The sequence below is a fragment of the Lissotriton vulgaris genome, chromosome 10 (genome assembly GCF_964263255.1).
Source record: "Lissotriton vulgaris chromosome 10, aLisVul1.2, whole genome shotgun sequence".
Classification (NCBI taxonomy): domain Eukaryota; kingdom Metazoa; phylum Chordata; class Amphibia; order Caudata; family Salamandridae; genus Lissotriton; species Lissotriton vulgaris.
The window spans coordinates 551,188,173-551,207,014 of record NC_141698.1 but is presented as its reverse complement, the minus strand read 5'-3'; the positions used below and the strand labels follow the sequence as shown (position 1 = coordinate 551,207,014).

The following is an 18,842-nucleotide window of genomic DNA, read 5'->3' as shown; positions in this document are numbered from 1 at the left end:
CGAGTTTAGCCTTACTGCTCGTGCCTAGCTACCAGGGGGTGAGCAGGGGTTATCTTGGCGTGTGACTCCCTTGCCCTGACTAGAATGGTGGTTTCTGCCTAGCTTTGGCGTCAGCCTTAGCCAACCAGAAATAGCCAGTTCTAACAGACGCCTACCGACGCGCAGGGGTATTGCTACACAAACATTTCTGGATCCAGCCTGACGCCTGGGGATATTCTAAGGTAAGGAATCTATCACTAACTAATGTCTCTTACAGATATATCGTTACACAAGTAGTAACTTGTGCATTAGTCTGGGCTGCTAACAAAAGCTGCGAGTGCCACGGAGCAAAGCGCCGCAGCCACACGTCTCATTTCATGCCTTGCTAGGGTACCCCTCCTACTTGCAGTTCATGGTTACGGGTTCATGTTTACGGGTTGTACGTTGTACGACGGTGCAATTACTTCGCATGCCTTTTATACACATTTTTTTACCACACATGTTTTTACTGCGAAAATACATATAAAACGCATGCCAATACCACATATTGTTTTTATATTTAAAAACAATGTATTTGTGGGGGGAGAACTCCCACCCCGAAATTGCATTTAAAACGCTTGCCTATACCACACATTGTTTTTATATTTAAAAAACGCATGCCAATACCACACATTGTTTTTGTGGGGGGAGAACCCCCACCCCCAACTAACCTTAAATGCTTTGTATTGGCATGCGTTTTAAATGCATATTCGCTGTAAGAAATGCGTTGTGAAGGCTTAACGAGGTAAAAACCTTGTTGTAAAGGCTGTTTCCCATTTTTAAAGCCAACAATAGGTATTTCCTTCTTCAACTTTGGAGGACATTGGGACAAGTACATTTCGAGCGAATGTTCAAAACATTGAATTACCGATGGTTTGTACTAAGCCAACCCTAAACAGAAACTCTTATGCTGACAAATGGAAACTCCCTAAAGCTGCCCCAACCTTAAATAAAGTGGTTAGGCCACTTGGTGAGTTAAGGGTCTGGCGAGAATAGGTTTGGGGGAGTGAGCAGTCTTTTAATGGTCTCCCACGCTAAATGTACCTGTCCCTGACATCAGATAGGGCACAGCTGTCCATGGATGTAGGCAGTCAAGCTTATAGGAGCCCATTTTGAGCAGTTGCTTAAACAGCAAGATTCTCCAATGTGGACCTGAGACAGTCTAAAAAAATACATTAAAAAAAGGACACAAGGATGTCAGGTGAGTTGAGGGGTCTGTCTTTTGACCTTCAGAGTTCCTCCTAATTTTAGCTAAAACACAGCAGTCTCTTTTTTTTACTACTTTAAAGGTTTTGACTTGAATATCACATTGCTAGGCGCTGCGCTCCATGCCGACATAGGAGCATCTCTGTACACAAACACTTCAGAACGCCTCCCACATAGGATTACAACAAATACAACACTCTGCCAAACACACACTGACCCACAATGAAGTGCACTCCAGCATGTATTCCCAGATACCCACAATGGATCTGAAGCACTATATAAATGATATAAAACAATAAAGTCCGATACCAGCATGGGCTAATCTGTCCACTGCTTTGTTTTCCTGCTTTTAACTGTCACAATCGTTGCCTGCTCTTTTTTTTAGGCCTCTTCTACCACAGCCATCTTTTAGCTATTGACTTTGACAGTGCTTGTTTTTATTAAAAACAATTGTTTTGTTATACTTGTACCTCATAAAAATAGAAAAGCAAATTCCTCACTATCTTTTCTCTTAAAATTGAGCACCAACATCCATGTTGGAAGGGCTCAGTTTCAATCAATACTTTTCCTGATTTAGTAACTCTTTGTGTACTGCACTCACTGTCCTTTCATTCTCTTGGCTTTCCAAAGACCATGGGATACAAGCCCCCTGCAAACACTCTTCCTGGTGTAGACCTGTTCCTTGATCTCGCTGTCATTCTTTACCATGGATTGGAGGAGTCTTACCTCCGGTATAAGCTAAATGCCCTCTTTATTGAACAATCTTTGGGAATAGGTACCTCTAATTCTTCTGAGTGGCACCACTTGGCTGAGTCCCCCCCACACACCTCCCAGTGCTGATGCTCATTGGTCTAGATGCGTGATGTCAGCAGATCCATGTTCTTTGATGACTCTTTCACAAATGCCTTTGGCCATGAGGGTTGGATGAAGAAGCCGCAGTATCAAAAGTTCAGAAGAACGTGTTGCCATGGCTACCGTTTGAGTTTCCTTCATAGCTAATAGGCATTATTAAAGGAAGGATGAACAAATCATCAAAGCCTCCGAGATCATTATCAGTTGACACTGTTGGCAACACGCTTGTCAAAGCGGTCAGGGAAGCGTTTTTTTTTTATCGCCCACCTACCTTGGTTTCATAGCATCTGCACTAAAGGCGTTTTTGTAAAGTGTTTTGTTTGAAAGGGTAAGAATGTGTTTGTAGAGAATGGTGCATTTACAGACAATCGAGGAGGTGACAGCGGGGAAAGGCAGCCATTTATCAGTAATCAAAAGCAAATACCAAGGTTCAAGCCGAATGAGCGCTTTCATCAGTAAGCAGGCTACAAAATGACGCAACCAACATTTTTGGCAAATAGGAGAGAATAATTGTTTGTGGTAAAGCCAGCCTATACTCTTGGTTTGGTCTAAAGCGGGATTAAATTGTGTATCCCTACCTTACCTGTCAATTTCTCCACGCCTTCAGGTACGAACCACAGACCGACATCCCAACGGACGTGGACATGGAGCAAGATCGAGTTTTCTTCATTAAGGCTGTGGCACAGTTTATGGTGAGCCGTGTGGATTTTATTTCCTCAAGGTGCTTGGTGTGCAATGTCCTCACGTGCAGGTTCCCTCTGCAGATCCACCAGGTTCTTGTATCCCCATCGATCCCTTTATTTGTAAGCTCTTGCCAATTCCCACACTGTTATGATTGAACAGGGAAAGAGTTATGTCATGGGCCTATTTCATGTAGGTGCCTTCTGGAGGCAAGTCTAATTTTTGGCATGTTAATGTTTGATATCGTTAATCACCAATTGGATATGCACGCGTTATCTATTGTTTTAAAATGAAAGGCCCTTTGGACACCTGTTACTCAATTTCTTGATTACTCCACTATCACAACTTTTGCCACCTACTTCCTCTCCAGAAAGTTCTGCAACCTCCCTGACTTCCGTTTCAAGTTTTTAAGATTTGTTTATACCCAATATACCCTCATATTCCCTCTAGTATGATTAGTCGATACATAATTAGACTGTAATTTTTTGTTTTTATGCATTGTATACCTCTTTTTTTTCTTACTTTTTTTCCATTTTCTGTATCTCCTGATTAATTGCTTTGTAATATTCAACTGCATGTTATTGTAAACTGAATACATTTTTTGTTTAACTTAATGTTGAAATAGTTGACATTCTAGTCTCTTTCAACTTGCCTGGGGCAGTGATTGCTTTCCTGAGGGGTCTAGGCTGTACCCCAAATGGCCTTGAAGTTTTAAGTGGTTGTGATCGCCTGGATGAGGCAGATATTTCTAGCTTCTTAGTGCCATGCTTGAGTAGCTCACCCACTCCAGGGTTTTGCATTTGGGGACTATTGATCAAGTTTATCCCATTATAAAGTCAGGAGTATGAACGTACACAAACTACAGGCTATAAGTGCTTTGACCTCAAAAAAATTTTTTGGCCAGCATGAGATGAAGTAATTAGACCAATTGAATACTTTATTTTGAAGGTTATCCTTTGGAATGTTAACAAGAGCAAATGATTTAAGAGGAGACAAGACGCTCTTGTACAAGTTATTTGAAGAATGTATTAACTATTATGGCAGTCAGGAAACTAAAGATTGGTAACAATGATACATTCATGGGGAGTCTACAAGCTCACTTTCTGGAACCAGCACCTGCTGCTTATCCTCGGTGTGTACAGTATGCACATAGGTGGCAGTAATTGACCTGTGCAAAGACTGACACAAGTGCATAACTATGTACCTGGACAATATGGACGCTTCCCTATACGCATAATCTGAGAGGACCCTTGAATGTAGAGAACAAGGTTGTCCTTGTTGGCAGTGAAGTAGGGATAATTGAAAGGGATTAATATAGAAAGGGGAGCAATACGTTTTAATTGCCTCATTTGTATTTTTTTTCTTAAAATAGTATTCCCTTATATATTATATCTTTATAAGCGTTAATTCTGTATATAATTAACAAAATATAAGACTTGGTGGAATAAAGTCAGCTGTAATATAGAAGAAACAAGAAGATACAATGTGGATACACCGTATTAAATATTTATGTACTAAAATGTAAATATATTTAATGTACCAATGTCTAAATTGGTGTAGGCTGACAAGTGCTTCGTATGAACCCCGTAGATAAGTAATGTGTAATATAAGCAGTAAACTCAGGAAATACAATAGGATACTATAAAATTAAAGTCAACTTGTAGTTTTCAACAGTTGGAAGCTTTTTTATGTTCCAAGTAGCAAAGCCATAGCTGGATTAAGGAATCAAAAGTGTCTGCTGTCAAGTATATGAGTCTCGAGGGACTGGTATTTCCAGTTGTATGTATTCTGTCACTTTGTTTTACAGTTGTTCTTGGATTAAACTGAAGTTGCTACACAGTGGTAACACTTTTCTGTAAATGTATCACCAGTGTTGCACGACTTGCTTAACCCAATCCTTTTATAGCAGAATTGTCTTCTGTCTCCAAACTGACATCTGGTGAAACACTCTGGACAAGATTTAGTACTAGTGCAGGGTCAACTCATTCTTTCATCCTTCCGAGGTAGACAACTTGTGTATCATTAAAACTGGTTAATGGTAACACATGTTCTGATGGATATTTATAGCTGCAGATTCCTCACCTTGTAGTACTCCTGAGGCGTCAAACTGAATGCGGAAAACTTTTCCATAGCAGTGCTCCTGCACACCGATAGGTGATGCCAAGCCGTCCTGTGCTGACTTCACTCAGCCCCAGAAATGATTGAGTGGAGCCGCATATAAATGCCACCCTTGAGCGTTGACATCAGTTCCTTTCTTTCTGCACCTTACAACAAGGACCCAGAGCTCTGCATCGAGCTTTGTTAGTTTTCCAAAGACTTCTACAACTATTTCTCCAGTGTTCTAGGGAACAATGCCCCGCATCAAGTTTTAAGCCATTTGCAACTGGAGGAAGAAGATGTTGGTCATGGTCTCACTCAAGGTGTCTTTAGTGTCTGGGCTCAGGACTGGACTCTTGAGTCTCGCGATAAGTCCGTCATCATGCACCCGAAAGTGAAATGAGACCAGGAGTCCAAGCTGTATGTTACCGAACATTAGAAGAAGTCACGACCATCATGTGGGTCCTGCTCATAGGCGCTTACTCGATCCTGGTCCCAAAATCATTCCTGCAACCACTCAACGTTGTGCTCAAAGTACTCCGCGAAGACCAAACGCAAGTATACGAAAGCGAAGCGGAACTCAACTCCATCCCGTCACTGTGCCTCCAAACAGAAGGCGCAAGGGAGTCACAATGTCATTGGCACACTTTCAAAGGTCTCTGGCAACAGAACTGATTCTTCAGCTGGTCCAAACGTGCTCAGAATTTCCTAGGCCGTCGTTTGCTCTGCAGAATATCAAGGCTTTCAAAGAAGCCAAGACTGAAATTTTCAATGTGCTTCCGACTGTCTCTGGCGTGCCTTCGGGTCCCATGGAACCAGCCGGAACCTCCAGTCAGGTTAACAATGTTGGGACCATCCCAGGTGCCATATGCTCCCTTGCCCTGCTTCCTTTTAACAGTACCATAACTGATAATTGTTGACCACTTGGTCGAAGCCAGCTGTGAATAAGCAGGTGGACAGATCGGCAACTGGTGACCCAAATTGTCTGACAAGGCACCCCACTCATGAGAGTCTTACTGTACAGGCCTTGATCAATAAGATAAACCCTTTCTGGTACATTTGGCAAGTGTGTGAGTTCTTCAGCCAGTTTAGCACAACACTCTGTAAATGCTGTTGGTTTGCTGGGCCCCCTACACACATGCCCTTTGGGATATAGCCAGCAAGCTCTTGCCAGCATTTCTGGAAGACCTTAGTCCCTATTTTTCCCGACGAACATTGTGAGTAAGTATGCCTTTGGCACAGGCCTGAGTTGCGGACTCTCTGGATAGGACAGTAAGCGCTAATGTTGTCTTTCATGGCCACGTGTGGAAAAGTTCCTTAGGATTCTTCAGTGATATCCAGGCCTCCCTCACATATATGCCTTTTGATAGGTTCCCCCATTTTGGTGAGTAGGCTGACTCTGCGTTTTAAGGACAGCAGAGCTACTGTATAAATCTTGGTACCTGCCAAACAGTTCCAACATCAAGTCAGAAAGTTTATAGGCTATCCTTGAGGGTTGGGGTATAGACAGAGACAGTCTTCCCAACCAGTGATGCAGCGTACAACTCAGTCCTTTCGAGGATGTGAACATAGGTCTGGCAGGCTGTGTTCAAGCCAGTAGGAGTACCAGCCATCCAGTTCCTCTTCTCCTGTTGCAACAGCCCCTAAGCCTCTTTGGTTTGACTTTAGTGGTGCATGCTCAACCGATAGGAGGCAGGATTAAACAATTCCTCCCAGGATGGCGATTACGTCCTACAGATTCAAAATAGCTATGCCCTGTCTTTTCTTTCTGCACCATTCTCTATTCCTCTCACACCAGAGCAAATTTCAGACGAACACCCATCCATTCTGTTATGGACATGTGGTTCTTCCGCTCCAAGGGTGCTATTAAAAAGGGTCTGAACTCAGAAAGAGGAGGGAGTTGTTACTCCCTATTTCTTCATCCTGAAGAAGGACACGTCCTCAGTCCTGATCTGGACCATCGGCCTCTGAATGCTCTCCTGAGGAAAGACAAATTCAAATTGCTCACGCAAGCCCAGATCCCGTCTGCTCTGTACCTCGGTGATTGGATGGTATTCTGGGACCTCCAGGATAGGTACTTTCTTATGCCCCTCCTGTAGACCCACAAACATTGTCTTGGGTTCAGAGTGGGACAGGAGCATTTTCAGATTGCTATGCTCCCATTTACCCTCACCAGCGGTCCACTGGTGTACACGAAAGTGATGGCAGTAGTCTCTGTCCATCTTCGGAGGTCAGGGACACCAGTATTCCCAAACCTTGATGACTGGCTGTTGATGGTCGGTAGGCAACATCAGTTGTGGACCACCTCCAGACAATGTCAAAAATCTTGAAATTATTGGGGTTCACTATCAATTAGCCGAAGTCCCACCTGACTCCATTACAAACCTTTCTATTCATGGGGGCAATCCTGGATACTGTGAAGTTCAGGGCTTTCCCTCTGCCGCAATGAGTCCAGGACATCCGAGCTATGATTCCAGTGTTTTTGGTTCAGTCCTTAGTCACAGTAGGAGCAGTGCTGAGGCTTCTCAGTCTCCTGTATACTCCTTCTCAGCTGTGCCAGGTGCCAGATGTGCGCTCTGCAATGGAACTTGAAGTTCCAATGTGCTCAGCGTCAAGGTAATCTGGCAGTTGCCATCCATGTCTTTGAGGAGACAGCTCAAGATTTGCAGTGATGGCTGCTCGAATGCAAGTGGTCTAGTGGCACGCCCCTCTCCCTTGCTCACCTAGAGCTGACAGCGGTGGCTGGATGCGTCCCTAATGGGGTATGGAGGTCATCCCTGAAGGTGGGGATCAGGGGACTCCGGTCTCGGTTCAGCTCCACATAAATTGCTTGTACGCTGTACCAGTGCCATGTGATACTGAAACAATCCGGGTATAGTGGGGTCCTGTGTCAAGAGACTCTGCAACTCTGGTGGTGGTTGGAGCACCAGGGCACTTTCCTGATCGCTAATCACCTATCAAGGTTCCTGAATGCAAGGGTGAATGAACTGAGCAGGCAGTGTCTCTAGCCGATCACGAGTGGTGTTTACATGCTGAGGTGGCACAGGGCATCTTTCAACAGTAGAGAGAACCCTGGATAGATTTCTCCCCCCACTTTTTTCAAGAATGCAAGGCGTTAAACGTTTTGGGCATTGAAGTTTACGCACGAATAATTGTTAGGAGATACATTCGGTTGGAATGGAACATGGTACTCCTGTACACCTTTTCGTACCTGCTGCTCCTGCCCAGCGTTCTGAAAAAGAACAGGAGTGACCGGGCCCAAGGCATCCTGGTGACTCCAGTTTGCCCCATGAGAGTGTGTCACCTGGATTTTCTGGGCATCTGCCTCTATACTCTTATCAGCTTGTCTTTTTGTGAAGACCTCCTGTCACAGCAGCAGGGCCCTCCACCCATATGCAATCTACACCTAAACGTGTTGAGATTTAGCAGCAGCATATGATATGCCACCTGAGGTGGTGGGTTTCATCCTTACCTTCAGGTGCTCTTCCCTGAAATCGATTTATGCCGGGCGCTGGGACAAATTTGTGTCTTGTCTGGTGTTAGCAAGACTGGCACCTTACAAGCAAAGCTGTTGGACATCTTTTTGTTTGTTTTATCTTTGGCCCGGCATAACCTTACAGCGGGCACTGTTTAATATTATTTGTTGGCCCTTTTAGCCTTTCTACATCTGCTGGCCCAACCATCCTTTTTCAAATCGCCATTTGTGGTTAGATGTATTAAAGGTTTGGCACACATGTTCCTACCCAAGCATGTTGTAATGACAAGTGGGACCATAGCTTGGTTTTGGCTGTTCTTATGTATACGCCCTTTGAGCCAATCTATAACTGCTCTCTGCGTCTCCTGACCTTAAAGACACTCATCCACATTGCGATTCCGCCAGCTTGCCATGTGAGTGAATTTAAGGGACTTTCAGTGCACCCATCCATTACCATCTTCTTCCTGCACAAGCTGGCTGCTAAGAACTTGGGGGCATTCCAGCTGAAAGTTGTCACTTCCTTCCATCTTGGGCAATTCGTCACTCTACCAGCGTTCTTTGGTCCATCTCACCCTTCGAGTAAAGAGCAGAAGTTCCTTCATCTGGACCCCAAAAGGGCTTTAAAGTTTTACATTGATTATACCAGGGACTATCGAGTGGATGATCAGGTTTGTGTAGGGCTCTCTGCAGCAAAGCAAGGTATGGCTGTAGGACCTTGTCTATGTATATAATCATCTGCATGAAGATATGTTAGGCACTGGCCAAGAAATAGTTTCCAGGAGGTTTGAGAGCCTATTCGACCAGGGCTAAGGCTGTTACTACTGCATTGGTACACTGAGTGCCTGTCCTCATTTGCCAGGCCACGATATTGGTGTCAATGCATACTTTCACAAAGTACTACTTTTCTGACAGCTAAGTCTGGTGAAAAAGGTAATTTAGCCTGCTTGGTTCTGTAAGACATTTTCTTGTTGGACCCCCTTTCCACGGGTAATCTGCTGGTGGGGGTACTGCTTTAGTATCTATTTTAAGGTATGTAAATGTAAATGTATTTATATAGCGCACTACTTACCCGGAGGGTCCCAAGGCGCTTCGACCGCTGCGAAACCCTTCCTGGCTTCCCTGAGAGATGGTCCCTTAATGGGTATCTCCAGGGTGAGACCAGGCATCCCCGGCGGTCTGGTGGGGCCGTTAGTGAAGATGAGGCAAGCTAATGCCCAGAGTTGCCGAGTGTGATCGCTGATCAGAGTGGGCACCGAGGCGAGAGAATTATCGAGTCCGCTGACCCTGGTCCAGAAACCTCCCGCGCCGGGAATCGAACCCTGGTCCCGGGCCGTCCTCTGCTCTCGGGTCTGCCGCCTCTAACCAGTGAGCCACTAGAAGAGCAAGTGATATCCCTTTGGTAATTCTCTTTCTGGTGAATACTCTGCCTAAACCAGATTCGTCATTGTCCCCGCCTCCCTGTTCTGTGCAGTGACCACTTATTCACATCTAAAAATGTCCCAAGTTAGTACTCTGCACACTGCACACCAGTGGCAAATTTGAACCAGTGGTTTCTGGTGCTCGGCACCAGCACTTATTTGTCAAAACCAGTGCTTGTGACAGTCTGCCACAATGTGGCGCTGTCAAGCTAATTTAGACATTACCATAACAGGTAATTATTCATTCAATATACATTGTAAATGACTATTACCTGCCGCCTAAGCCATTCTTATATCCGAATTGTCACATTTATAGGAGTGTGATGGGTAGTAGTTGTGTTGTTACTATCATTGGCAGCATGGCAGGGGCAATGTGTGGTGCAAGGTGCAGAGGCATCCTGAAAAGAGCCTTAGCACTAACTTTTTTGTACAAATTAAGCCCTATTTTGATAATATGGTCAAGATTTTTTTCCCACACTTTTGCCAGCTATTCAGGCGGCCTGATGTTGGGTGCAATGTTTTGTTGTACATAATTAATAATGAAACCTGCTAGTTGGTTATTTATTGGGGTCGATAAATAGCACCTATTGTAAAACGTTTCCTATAACAGAGGGCATAACATTTAGATTTTGGTGGTTAGAGCACTAAAATCTGCAGGTCCTGTTATTTACCGGACATTTCCCCCAAATTAAATATTAGCAGATTCGACCTGTCAGATATATCAGAGGAAGGAGTTTTTAATGCACCCAATATTAACCAGATGTGATAAAATTTGCAAAATCAAAAATCCAATATGTGTGGTTATGGGCTTTAGTGTTTTTTGTCGGAAAAGAACTGCAAGAGCGCACAAGCATCAAGCATTGGCAAAGCACTGACAGCCAGATTCATCAAACTAAAATCGGCTCGCAAAGGGCCAGATTCTGAGAATCTGGCCCTTTGCAAGCGCTATTTTTGCATTTGGGATTCATCATCCCAAATGCAAAAATCGCAATTCTAGAAATCGCTAAATTGCGATTAATTGCATTTAAGGAATCTCAATTTGAGATTCCTTAAATGCAATTCATGAACCAAATTTAAATTGCAAATTTGTAATCTGGGGCCGCTATTTACAGCGAAGTCTAACCACGTGGTAAATAGCAAACACTTTGAAAAATGCACTAAAGTGCATTTTTCAAAGTTTCATGTTGCGCACACACATGCCCTAAGGGCATGTGTGTGCGCAACATATGTGCACACATCAATTTCAGGGGTGCAACAGGGTGTCCTTTGGACACCCCTGCACCCTTGAAATCGCAATCTCAATTTGCGAATCGCTAATTACGATTAGCAAATTGAGATGGTCTTCCCATTCATTCCTATGGGCCGCTAGGTCCATAGGAATGAATGGGGAGATATTCCTTAATTGCGACTCGCAATTTGCGAGTCGCAATTAAGGAATTATTAGAAATCGCTATTTTTTAAGTGATTTTTTGATGAATAGCATTTTGCTAGTCCTTAATAGCGAATCAGTATTTTTTGCTATTAAGGAATCGCAAAATGTGTTCTTAATGAATCTGGGGGTAGGTCTTGCCTTTTGGACCTATTGGATTTGTCTCTGCAGTTTGCAATTCGAAACAGCATCGACTAAAAATGTTTTGCTGTTGTTATGCTGCATTGGCTAAAATAAAAAGAAGGCCTGATAATGGCAGTCCTATTGCAGGGTGAGTACTCCTGCGTGACTATGTTTGTGCATAGGCATCACTATCCATGCATGCACCTACGAAATGACGCAGGCACAATTATTTTTTATTTAAAGAACCAAGATGGATCATTAAATAAAAAAGAAAATTAAATTTCACTAGCACAGAAGTGCTTTTTGTAAGGTGAAAATATTAGCAGCTATTTACTGCCTGGCCCTCCTAAACATTTACAGTTAAAATAAAAATAACAGAAGAGCAGTAGGGGGAAGCAACAGAGAGTGTATGGGTGGATGAAGGGAAAAGCAGCACATAAGGCAGGTGCAACACTTATGTGGGTGGAGAAGCACACAAAGGAGAGTGAGCCCAGGGCGGCAGGGGAGTTTAGTGGGGCGAGAAGGAGATGAGAGTGAGAGTAACACGGGACGGGAACGGGGCCAGGTATATGGCAGGGGAGAAGTACATGAGGGAGAAAGCTAGAAAACACATGCACATGGAATGCTTACCAAAAAAAGAAAAAACGTATTCCTCTAAAACTGGCGGCCTATCAGAAGGATGGAAAGAGGCTATGCTTCAAAGGAGAGGCAAACGCTAGACGAGGAAAACAATCTCTCTAATGAGAAGCAGACAAATGAGATTGACAACAAAGCCAACCAGTGGTAAGCAATGTGTGTTAACGCAATAGACATTTTTGTTTGCCCCACGAAACCTTGCATGTTTGATTGGTGAGACCCAAAACGTTATTACACTCTCTATAGAAGAGGCTAGACAGTTTAAAAAACATCTATTAACACCTTCAGCGCGGCGCGAATTCTCGCTCTGTGCTGAAGGTTCTAATGAGCTAATGGGCTCATGACGGAACGGTTCCGTCATGAGCATCGAAGGGGTTAACCAATATCACACATAAGCTTTACATCTCATAAGGGTATACTAGGCACCCTACAGAGAAAGCTTGTTTTTCGGTCTCGCCTAACGTTTCAGCGCGCATGCGTTGCTCGCTCTGCGAGGGCTATTGTGATCGAGGAGATTTCAGAAGGGAACTTGAAGCCCCGCCCCTCATTTTCATTGGCTGGCGTCATCGTTTATGTAAAACGGTGGCCTCCGAATGAAACTGAGGCTTTTTTGTTTCCGCCCTGCCTCCTTTTCATCCGGCCCATCTGTACTCGATTGTCTGTTGCCGGCTTTCTTGACTGAATTTCTTATCTATAGGGGGCGTGTATGTTTACGAGCTAGTCTGTGCCTAGGGGGCGTGTAGTGACGGATCATGTTACGGATGATGTTAGCTTGTATCTCTTTGTATCGCAGTGGCTTTCTGTTGGGATCATTGTGTCTGCGTGGCTCGTAGTGCTTAGCATGCATCTTCAAGAAGGGCTCCGGCATACCAGATTTGCATTCTGTTTATGCGTGCATCCAGTTTTTGTGCTACTTCCCTGAGCCTTTATTTATTAACGGCGAGTGCCTGTATTGCTTAGCCTCGCCCTTCCCTCCTCCTGCCGTGCCTTTCATTTGCATTAAGTAACAGCACCTCAGTGATTTTTTAGGTCTCACCTACGTAGCGCGGATGCGCTGCATAGGAAAAAAAACGTAAACCATCGATTCAGTTTGGCTGCCAAAAACGTGCATGCATTGCATTGCCTTCAATGGCAACGCATGCACGTTTGGCGATTCTCTTGTGGGAGCGAGCTTTGACATAAGGTTCCTGCTCGCTCCCGCAAGGGAATCCGGCGCAGGCCTCCTCCTCTCTTCCGCTCCCCCTGCTGCCTCCTCCTCTCCTCCTCAGCGTGAGGCGCGCACTTCTCTTTTTTGGATCCATTTCACAGGGAAGCAACTAAATGAAAGAAGGAAAGAGAGGCAGTGTGTGTTCTTCTTGTATCTGGTTAGGTGCCTGGTGGTTAAAGCAAAATGTTCTGCTGTGTTCGCAGTTTTCTAAGGGCTTGCCACGAAGTTCGTCCACATGTTTTGTTTTGTGTTAATTGCTTGCGGAGAGGTGATTTGCAAGCTTGTATTTTTTAGCAAACGCCATACAGACAAGACGTATGTACTCAAAGTAATGTCCGATTGCAGTTGCGGGCGGAGCCGCAAAAGTGAAAAGGGCAGTCACGCAGCAACCCTCGCTGCTAATCCCTAATGTGGTATGTGGTTTAGAACCGTCTCCTCCTTGGGAGTTTGCATACCCGAGGAAGGGTGTAAATCACATGCCACCTCTCAGGAGTTTGACCTGCCTCTCAATCTCCACTTTAATTCACTGCCCTACCCCTTGTGACTTAGTTAAGTTTATAACTGTGGCAGTGCGTGTGGGCATCGTTTGAGCCAATGCTCTGTCTCGGCTCCATTGTTACCGTCTGTGAGGGCAGTTCCCTGTTTGTTTACTCAGGATGTGCTGGCTTTCTCAGGAGACACAGCTGCTTCTTTATTGCTGTCCTGGGCGCCTTAGATCACAAAATGTTGCAATACAGTGGACAACACACGTATGAACGCATTTGTAATAATATATTACATGCCTTGCTCGGTTCTACTTTTTGAAGTTGTACATAGCATTATCAGAACGCTTTGCATAAGCACTGGTTGCATTACAGACAGACGCATTCATTTTTAGGCAGAGGGAGATTGAGTGATTTGCCAAGCTTTCCATGAGCACTGGTGCGTGTCGACTGACAACCTCCTTTTCGCACCATTCTGCAATGTATTCCATTCACCTGCAATTACGTTATTCCAGCCTTTGTTAAGATAAAAACAAACATACACTGACCTGCTCCTTATAAAGGAGGAAGAAAAAAATAAAATTTTGTCTGAAAGAAAAATGTATGCAGCGTCTGCTAACTGTAATTATTCTTTAGACTTGAAGAACGTATTTATTTATTTATTTGACATTTGTAAGGCGCAACAAATCATCCCCAGGGGGATCTCTCGGCGCCTAGCAGCACAAAAACAGACCTCTCGCTCAGCCTGGGACCCTAGAAAAGCCAGGTTTTTAGACTCTTCTCAAAGTGACCCAATGATGTACATCCACGCATTGCTTCCGGTAACCTGTCCCAATGGAAGGGGGCCAGATATGAAAAGGCGCACCCTCCCATTCTGGCATTGTTTATTTTACAAGGAGCTAGGAGATTTTGATTACTGGATCTCAGCTGGCTATCTTGTATTTGTTATTCTTATCATTGCTTGTTATTGTTACTGTGGTCTGAAGGGGTTCCGCTTCCGCCCCTAGTTGGGGGGCTGGGTCGCCCCATACTTCACCTAGCCTCGTCAGGCTCGTGGATGGCCCACTCATGGCAAACTTCTGTGGCCCCCAACCCTCTCACAGGCAAGCAGAGGGCATCAGGAGAATAAAGGAGTGTTTGTTCGGGAGCTACACAGATGGGTGTACCTTGTACATACGTCACACTGTATAATCTCCATGTAATACTCCTCTTTTTACGTAGAACGTGTACAGGCGCAACTGCACGATTTCATGTCCGGAATTCAGCATTTTGCGAACGATATTTCATAATATATTACGTGTGAAATATACCCTAGTTAACTGTCAATGTAGTGCCTACAGTCCGCGCTAAAATTAATAGTGCGCTTCAGCATTTTTAATATATGTAGGGCTTGCAAAGCTCATTATTTTGTGTATACTTCTTTAAGGGTAAACCTCGTAGTGTGTTGTTCTGTGAAGTGTAAACCTCGAGATTTCAGGAAGACGTGATTATGTGCACTGTCTCTTCAACCATTTCGTGTGCAAAATAAATTCAAGAGATCTTTAGATTAAAATTTTGAAAATTACTGGGAAATATAATTTGCACCTGTCTATATTCCATGCGCCAATTATAAAGTCGTTAATATACTATAAACAAAACAATGTTTACGAGCTTTTTAGTCATGTTTCTGCAATGCATAGATTGGTGTGCACCTTTTGCGTGTAACCTCATTTGATATGTGCAAGTGGAAACCTAATTATGTGATGTACATGTTTATAAATGACATAGAATGCCCATCTGACTAGATTCCCTTGTGGATGCAAGATTTTATGGGGTAAAGTAGCACCCTTTACTTTCCAGCCGGCAGGCTGACTGCGTGGCGTTAGAACTTGCCGCTGATACCTGTTCGGGTGTGGCGGGTACTAACTACTACTGCATACCCCTGTATGGCCTACTCAGACGTTCTTTGACCCAAGGTCGATAAAAGCCTTACCATGCCGGTACACTCTGTGTGGCTCTTGCTCTTCTGCCTGAGGCTGGGATTGGAGGTTCCGTGACCCCGACCCGGTACTGTTCTGGGCCTCTCCCCTTCACAGGAAGTGCTCCAGCCGGGCACCTCGTTATCTCGCACTCCCAAATGCACACTGTTCATGAAATACCCAGAGTTCACCGGGACTGAGAACACGTTCTAGTGCCTCTTACAGAAAACAACAATGTCTAGTGGTGGAAGTATCAGATTAACAGTACTCCTCACTGTGCCAGAATAGCGCTGTGAGCACTTAACTTGCCCTTTCTGGGAGCAGTGCGATAGGGTTTAGGGGCAGAGTGAAGAAGAGTGATACAATGTCTTTTAAAAGCCAGACCTGGATTTGGGGACTTTTTGAGCTACTTCCAATGAACATTGAAAAGCTGTGATGAATATGTTTTTCTTACAAGCTTTTCAACCCGCTGCTGGGCGGATTCTTATTCAGGGTGCCTTGTAGGACTGGTTCGAGCTGGAAGTTGGACATGACACCCCAAGTTTTAGTCTTACTCAGAAACATCAGCGTGTACTGTGCACATTTGTGGGCCATCTGAAACAGCGCTGTTTTTACTTTTCCAGGCTTTTACACAAGTGACCGCATGCTGTGTGAGAACGCCAGATGTACCTGCCCCTGATTAGTTGTACCAGCGCGAACCCAAGGAGAATGCGTTTTAGCAACCTAGGAATAACGGGAGATAAAATAACTAACATTTGCAATGCAATAGGTCTCGCATTTACGCGAGTGTAAGCTATTGGCATTGTAAATGACAATGCCTTTCATTTATGTTTTAAAAAACGAAAACAAAAATAAAAGGCTTTGTTATTTGCATTGTCAATAGCTGAAACTCGCGTAAATGCGAGACCTGTTGCATTGCAAATGCTTGTTTCTTCAGATGCCTGTCCTCTCACTTTACAGTACTGGAGACCCCGCTCATTCCCTTTCAGCTTGAGGCAATTCAAAGTAGACATTAACCCTTCATGAATTGTCGTTTTTAACAAAACATTTAGGAGCTGGTTTGGTCAAATGAAAAAAGCGTTGGAACCTCCTCCCCAGTCGATCCCTCCTGTTTCGATCTCTGCTTTTCAAATTCTAAGAATTCTGTTAAATAGAAGAACATTGTAGGAATGCCATATTTCTTTTTATTCCTCCGAGAAACACTAGGCGGCCTACTTCAGCTGTGTTACAGCTTTCAATATGACGATTTAATAAACTTTTCCCATGAGACTAGTAAATGCTGTGTTGGAGCAAAATATACTACCTAACATGTTTATCTGGGAGCTTTACTTTAATAATGTCTATGCACGTTATTGCTCCTTCTACCTCTGGGTGAGAAGCAGTACAGAGCCACCTTGAGGAGCTATCTTCGTATGAATGGAAATAGACAAGGCTCAGGCTCTCCTCATTAGGTCTCGCGTGGCGTCTGGTGCGCACATGCAAACTGGAGCTTGCGAGATTTAATGTCTTTGAGTAGCGAGGTTAACCCGCCCCTCTTCTCCATTGGCTGGCCTCCTAAACGGTGGCCAGCCATTGGAGAAGAGGTCCCAGTGACGACATTCTTTTACTCTAAGCCCCGTTCTTTTTGGATTGGGAGGGCGTGTTTTTTTACATTTTTTCTACCTAGTGACTTTCTCAGTCAAAAACTCGCCCCCCAGTCTGAAAAGGACGGGGCTTAGATAGAAAGAAGAACCATTTTGTCTGTAAGCCCGTCCTTTTCAGACTGGGGGGAGTGTTTTTGACTGTTGTTTACAGCCTAAAAAGAATGTCAGAAACACGCCCCCCCAATCTGAAAAGGACGGGGCTTAGAGACAAATGGCAAGCGCAAACCATGTTATGAAGTGTATAATAAAGTTGAGCTCATTCCTACAGGTGTTTAGACGTTTGCCTTACAGATTATTGTAGCTGGTGCATAAGACAAGGTGCCATTTTATCACGACTGAGCCACGCGCCCGGCCCACCGTGTGAGCTACAAAGACCTCTAATAAACTCATGAGTGCACTGATTGGCAATCTGGGGGTTCAGTTTATGGACAGTGCTCTGCAGGAGGCACATTCACCCCCTGAGCTGCTTTACGCTGATTGAAGATGGTGCGCAGAGTTTACGCAGACTGCGCTGCTGCACGTGCACTGATTCACTGGTGACCCGGAGACCTCCTGGACACGTGTGATCTCGACAGCCGGGGCTTTTAAGGGATCTTAGAATGAATGTGGTTTACAAGGACAACTTCACTACACACCCTCTTCTAAGGGGAAGAGTTTCTAAAATCAACGCCTTTCTTATGGCAGGCCGTGGGGTGCCGTGCACACACGCGCAGTTTTCACCCTTCTCAGAGGGAGAGGTTTTCATTCACTGCAGGCTGGAGGGAGTGAGTCTCTGTTCCGGGCCTCGAGGCGGCAGGAAAGCCCCGGCCAGGGGCCCCTGCAGAGCTGCTCTGTCACAAGAAGCGCCTTGGAAATCTAGCGCCACTCATCAGGATTCATCGAGTGCGTGTGATTGGTGTCTCTCTGCCTCATGTGCCTTCTTTCTCTCCCACGTACATCTCTCTCCCCTCCCCCCAGATCTCATCCTCCTTAACACCTTGGCTGCTGTGACTTTTCCCCTCCTGTGCTGAAATTGCTTGAATACTATGGTTTCATGATGAGCTCAGCTCGTCATAAGCACAGCTCAACTGTGCCTCATGACGAGCTGAGCTCGTCATGAGCATCGAAAGGGTTAAGGGCCCCGCCCCCTCAACGGTGACTCACCCAGCAGGCATCCAGCTAATGAAACTGCTGGAGTTTAAATGGCTCCTACCTGCTCTAGCAGACTCCGGTCACGTGACATGGGGGTGGTGGGGGGTAGACGCGCAACGCCCCCCCACCCCCCATGTGAGGGAACACCCAATGTACTGTAACCCGACCGACCCACTCCATTCTTATCTGCAAGAGCCTCCTCGTGCGCAGCCTAGGTCCCCGCCTAACCTTGTAATTAGACCCTTTGCTGCCCTTCCTTAAGCCACCAAAACGAGGCCCCCCATACCCCTCCATTCTCGCCACTCCCACTCCTGTGCTTTGTCTCCCTCTAACCTGCCTCTGAAATTGAAGCGTTTTTATGACCCCCACCACCCCCCGTTGCGTCACCCCAGGCCAAATTCCTCTTCGTCAGTACTCTGGGAGACTACTTATCGGCCCAGGATCACAGGATGTTGAGCCCCACCGAGTTTAAAATGTCATTCCCTT

General features: G+C 45.0%; 1 protein-coding gene across 2 annotated transcripts in view; it reads left to right on the top strand.

Moving 5' to 3' along the window:
- Positions 1 to 18,842, top strand: part of IFT38 (intraflagellar transport 38) — a 963,458-nt gene that overhangs the window by 56,215 nt on the left and 888,401 nt on the right. For both annotated transcript variants that reach the window (XM_086941404.1, XM_086941403.1), the window contains exon 3: positions 2,684 to 2,768. In XM_086941404.1, the coding sequence (XP_086797530.1) occupies positions 2,684 to 2,768 (85 nt within the window). The remainder of the gene's footprint in view (positions 1 to 2,683; positions 2,769 to 18,842) is intronic.